The 5,980-nt window shown below is 34.9% G+C and overlaps 2 protein-coding genes across 2 annotated transcripts in view; both read right to left on the bottom strand.

Moving 5' to 3' along the window:
• The window catches only part of LOC149789977 (uncharacterized), a 9,239-nt gene extending 4,818 nt beyond the window's left edge, over window positions 1–4,421 (bottom strand). Inside the window, exon 1 of the mRNA XM_089972057.1 lies at window positions 4,283–4,421. The gene's annotated coding sequence lies outside the window, so the exon portion shown is untranslated. The remainder of the gene's footprint in view (window positions 1–4,282) is intronic.
• LOC149789976 (protein meiotic P26-like) lies at window positions 4,415–5,251 on the bottom strand. Its single transcript, XM_089973151.1, has one exon. It carries the CDS (start codon window positions 5,249–5,251, stop codon window positions 4,415–4,417), a length of 837 nt encoding a protein of 278 aa, XP_089829277.1.
• Window positions 5,252–5,980: the final 729 nt, after the last annotated feature.

The raw sequence follows: 5,980 nt of genomic DNA, 5'->3' as shown, positions 1-5,980 counted from the left end.
GTCGGATTAATGTGGTCAGAAGAAAAAACACTGTACAAATATAAAAAACTCGGTTCTCTTTTGAGAAATATATCTATAAATGCTGGTCTCCGAAATGACTCAAAGTTATCTGAACATTCCAAATCAAATAATACAAATATCCAATCACAAACCGATAAATCTAGAAAATACTGAAGACCGCTGAATGCAAATGAACACCGGAATCAGGTTATCCTTGTCACTCAGTGATACCTTTACTGCTGATTTAGTAAAATGTCCTCATTCAGTCGCCATACCGTCACCCGAATATACAGCAATTAGATAGATATTTATTCTGCCGTATCCAATCCTGCATTTGTGGTGAATGTCCGTGGTTGAGTCGATACACGTTTTGGTGGAAACTTTGCCCATTGTCTCATAGAAATCTATGGATATGGCCTCTCAGATTTATCTAGCAGAACTATGTGACATCACACAGAAATTCACTTCGGAGATCCAATGTTAAAAAATGACGTTTTAGTGTCAAATTTGCTATTTATTTGGAAGGAATGCTGTTCTTTGAATTTTAATTTGTGAAAAATAATTTATTTGGAAGGAATGCTGTTCTTTGAATTTTAATATGTGAAAAAGGATTTATTTCTCACTGTTAGTGGTTATCGAATTGTGGAGTATTGCTTGAACTCGAGTCTAAAGCTATTTTATTTTCATACGCAAACATTGATTTGTGTAGCATTTGAAAAAGAATGAAACAAAATTCCAAACATCAGTGTGTACTTCTCTCTATAAAGACTCTTTGCCTTAAAATTAACATATGCTCAAATAAATAATGATTTAATATTGAATTTATGAAACTCATTGAATAAATTCAACCTCTTGCTCACCAATGATTGTTTCATGAATTCACTATTAAATCATTACATGCTTGAGAGCCTCTATATATTTAAAATGGTTGTAGTGGCGTCTTCCTTAAATAAATTTTCCTTGGACTAGTTTTCGCACATATCATTGGTACTTTTCAGATTTGATACTCTGACGTCTAGGTTCCTGCCAACATATGCTGAATACAGGTAGAAATGGTCATGCCAAATTTCACGAAAGGCGTATATAAACTGACAACCAACAGTGCAGAATTAGTTTCTCAAAGTGTCTTTGTCAAGGGCGAATTCAAAACAGAGACAAGACAATCAATAAACACAAAAAGCGTTGAAATGATAAATGTTAACATAACTATTTCTAATGGAATCAAAGCTTGAAGATGTTTTATGTTGCGGCTAGTTGTGTGTTTGTGTGTACGTAAGTAATTATCACAGAAATGCTGCACTACGGCTCTCTCTCTCTCTCTCTCTCTGACAATAAGTAGGCATGATTGCATTTGCTCTAACAATCGGGTGATCGCAGACCCATGATACAGTGTGGAATCTACTCATGTAAAATATGGCTCCGTTTCTAACGTCACTTCCACCCCATTATGAAGTTGAGTCTATAGTTCTGTGTCAAATTAAAGCAACACTGCGAGAAAATTTCATCGTTCATCGTAGTTTGTTTTTAGTTTGATAACAATAAACTTCAGTGCCTTTTCAGTTAGAAGTATAGACACGACAGGATTCTTTCCCAAAGAAACTAGCTTGATTCCTCATATTTATAATATAACAAACAATGATGGCAGTCAATCTTGATCTACTCCATTAGCAGTTAGCAATGCCCATGTTTATATGGCATTTAAGTCATTATGTCATACTTTTCGACATTTCAGATTTCAACAATAATAATGCTTAATTTATGATACTTCATACAGGGGAGTCTCATACGACGATTATTGATTAAAGGTCAGTTGGTGCTATATTTCCAGGCAAATGGTAACCGTTCCCGGACTGGATGTTTGCAAATTATGGATATTGATGGATATTTAACATGTATAAATGAAGTTGGAAGTTCAATTACTCTATTTAATGCACTTTTATTTTGTCATGATTGAATGAAGCATCTAATTATACGAAATGACAAGTTCATTTTGTGCAACCTGAGTGAATCCCATAAAAATCTACTGTGACAACCTACCTATGATCCGATTGTCGTGGATCATAGTCTGCAGTTGTTTATTTATAATGAAAGTTCTTTGCATTTTGCATATCTGTTGTCAGTAACTGAACTCTAAACATGTTCGTTTTAAGACCTATACCGACACCCACCCAGTGGGTTTACGGTCTCTATCTTGAACGGTATAGGAGTTGCACGGGCGATATGACATCATTTCATCGCCATGTGAGGGGAATAATAAATTATGTCTTACCCTTATTAACACGTTTTTAATGCATTACTATTACAATAACAACATAATATAATAACTACTGATGACGACGACAACGATGACTTCAGAATTCATAAAAAGGCCATACCATTTATACGATGTGACGAAAAATAATATTCTTCGCAACAAACAAAGGAAAGAACAAGCAGGAACAATAACTGATCCCAGGAATTAATGACATGTTCATATTTAACATGGGAAAATTTAATCTTACAAAGTATCCAAACGCAACAATCAAGGCAATCTTGTTTGTATGAAATCCAGCATAAAAGATATAACATATGAAACGATCTGATAACACAGATAACAATTAGCTTGGTGAATCCAAGTATTTATCAGGAGGGAATTCGGGTTTCAAACCAAATTCAAAACTGAAACCACGATGAACAGCTCTGCATTAGGAATAAATCGTGCGCTCTGAACATGTATATCTTTCATCGATCTGTATAGTTTTGTTCTTTTTCGCGGCGTAACAACATATATAGGCCATTTAGTGCCGATGTAATTGGAGTAAAGTAACTCGAGCAAAATGTTAAACGGTTGAATTATATTAATACAAATTTGAGGTATCTATTCCCTCGAAGGAAAACAGTAACTGGTTATAGTTAGCCTGTATATGTTGATCCTTTTCAGCTAAAGTTTGGTGACATAAATATTTCCATTTGTTCAGAACCGTTTATGTGGATCAGACTTCTTAGTGCCTATTGCTCCTTTGCTTGTGAATGCACCTATGCATAATAGAGTTTTGATGAAATTCAGGTTCCTGTGTTTGTATGCTATAACGATATTTACGTTAATCGCAGTTCTTTTAAGTTCTTTTATTTAAGTTTTGAGGTTTAGACCATGCTTAAAGGCGGACAACACAAATTTCGCGTAACGGATGCAGTGTAAATAATGTAACGTTACAGAGGAAAACAATATATAACAATATTACATTACTTTGTTGTAGCATTAATGAAACTGTTGACATAGTTGCCTGCCTACAAATTCACCTTAAATGTACTGCATGAATTCTCTAAAAGCAGCAAAAGAATGCAACAAGTTATTAACATAATTGCTACGTGTGAGAATTGTAAATTGAATTCTCTTCTCTCTTAGTGTGATGTTATGATTTATAGCAACGTTATGTTTTTCAGACAATGATCGGATTGTGTTGCCTCTCATTCATGACATTTCTTTAGGAAATAAAATCTGGTATTGTTCGAGATAGGGCATCAGTTTCAACATCCTCTAGGTGTGTGCTGTTCGTTACTAATTTGTAGGAATACAAAAATACTTTCCAGGGAATTTAGTGAAGCAGTATTATATATTTTAACGATCTTCAGATATTTACACAAACACTACAAAGGTTAACCTATAAACTTAACCTATAACTGATATACCGAGTGTTTATGTCAAATAGGTTCCTACATTGATAACTTTCTTGGGATTGAAAGAAAAAGCAGTACAATATCTGAAAGGATGCAAATAGACTTCAGGGGGATGGCAACATTCTCTTCACGATACCACAGATGATACGGAAATGCCAATGATTCGTGACTGACTTTAAAAATTAAACCGCTGACATTTTGGCAGGATCATCGTCAAAAGTAATCTTACCGAGTTACGGAATAACTGTTTGTTTCTTAAGAAAACATTGCAGCTTCTCAGTATTCACGAGACGTCATCCGTTATTTTCGTAGGTATGGGTAAATATCTACTGGTATCATGGCACATCATTTGTTCTCAGCAAATGGCAAATACAGTGAATGGATGTTCAACATGACTGTTAGTCAATATTACTGATGCTGCTACGTCTAGCACCGATCACCGTTGATATATTCGTTGTCAAAATTATTTCATTTAAAAAAGTTTCTGTTTCACATAACGTCATCATTACGTGAGTACAAGAAAAAAAGACATACATCCTTATGTATAGCTATATTAACGGAGTAACATATACATTATTTAACTCTATCTTTCAGTTAATCACTACAAAGCTCGCTCACCACATACCTGAGTATCGCTTCCATGTTTCACGACCGCCTCCAAGGTCACGTGTGAGTTTCGCACATTATTTAGTAGGGCCTGGCATTCACGATTTTCCTCTTGTTTTCGAAATGCTTCTTGTTTGTACAGCTGATTTCCTTAAGACTTGACCTTGCGTTCTAAATCATCAAGACGGTCATTTAGATTTTTCCTGATCTCTTTTAACTTATTTGTCATTTCTTGTACTTGTGATTCTAGACTAATGATATATGAATGATTCTTTTTCTCAAAATTCATGAGGTGATCTTCAAGTTTTTTCATCTCTTCAAGGACTTTGAGAGGCTCAACTGCCAGTAGAAGACTGTTAGCATCCTTTTTCAAGTCCAAAACTTGGTCGCAGTTTTTGTGATTAACGATACAGCAACTTGCACAGCAAGCAATTTTGTGGTTTCTACAATAAAAAATTTCTTCTTCCTTATGTTCTTGACAGCAAAATCCCTTGTGAAATCTGATTAAGTTATTTGGGTTGTTTGTTAGCTCTTTTATGGCTATGATGGTGTGGTCTTTCGATATCTTTTGTTTTTTGTGAACATTAAGACAGTTTTCACACATTGCCTCCTCACATACCACGCAAAATCCATTAGCTGTGACAGAGACGCCATCAGACACACAACAGTCGCAATGTCCATCCACTTCCACTTTCTTCTTGTCTCCTATATATTGTAAAATTGTATTGATTGGAAAGAGAGAAACCCAGGAATGTAACGTTTTCCCTTTTCTTGAAACGGGAACCACGGTTCCGCATGTTGGACATTCAAACTGTTTCAGTTCCTTCACTTTTACAGCACTGGATGAAATATAATTTTCCAGGCAACCTTGACAAAATGTGTGTAGGCATGGCAGCTGTCTAGGTGTTGTAAATTTACCCAGGCAGATTGGGCAGTTGGGTTTCTCTCTATGCTGAATATCTCCTGTATCTGGAGCCGCTATTTCCATAGTATTGATAAATTTCTGATGGATATATACAATTTAAATCTTTTCTATCTTGAAGAATGGTTGTGCAAATTTGTCTCCTGTCATTGATTGTGTTAAATCTTTCCCACAGTTCAATATGCTGTCCTTGTTGACTATCGTGACGTATGGAATTTAAATAGAACTGCGATATATATTCAGGTCATGTTACGTAACGCCCTAGTATCGGTTCAACACACATGTAACGAACTGTATATAACACACAGAGCGTTTATTGACGGCAAAATATTTTTGAAATCGTTTTAATTGAGTTTAATGTCTTTATCTCATCTCATCATTTCTCTTTGTAAGTTGTCATATACGCCAAAAAAATGTCATTAGGACCCACCGATAAATATATGGCCTTAGGGCTATAATCAGTACATAATAATGGGTGTGGCTGGAAATGTTAGTTTCTTGTCTTAATTGGCCTTTTGATTCTCAGAAAGTGCTTATATAGTTACAGTGTGGAGCAATTACAGCATCCAAGTTAAAACATGGGGAATAAGTTCTTAAGGGGTAAGGATAGACCCTGAGAGCCACTCTGGTTGCATATATGAATTTCCAATGTATACAAGTAGATACATATAAGATAAGATAATAAGTCTTTATTTCAGACTACAAAGTCCATTCCTCTAAATTAAAATATAATTATAAAGCAAAAACATTGTACACATAAAAGAACATATATATCATACATACAAGTATACATAT

Source organism: Sinohyriopsis cumingii, chromosome 10, assembly GCF_028554795.1.
Source record: "Sinohyriopsis cumingii isolate HCF-2022 chromosome 10, ASM2855479v2, whole genome shotgun sequence".
NCBI classification, from domain to species: Eukaryota; Metazoa; Mollusca; class Bivalvia; order Unionida; family Unionidae; genus Sinohyriopsis; species Sinohyriopsis cumingii.
Note: the sequence above shows the minus strand (reverse complement) of the source record. Positions and strands in the feature narration are given on the sequence as shown.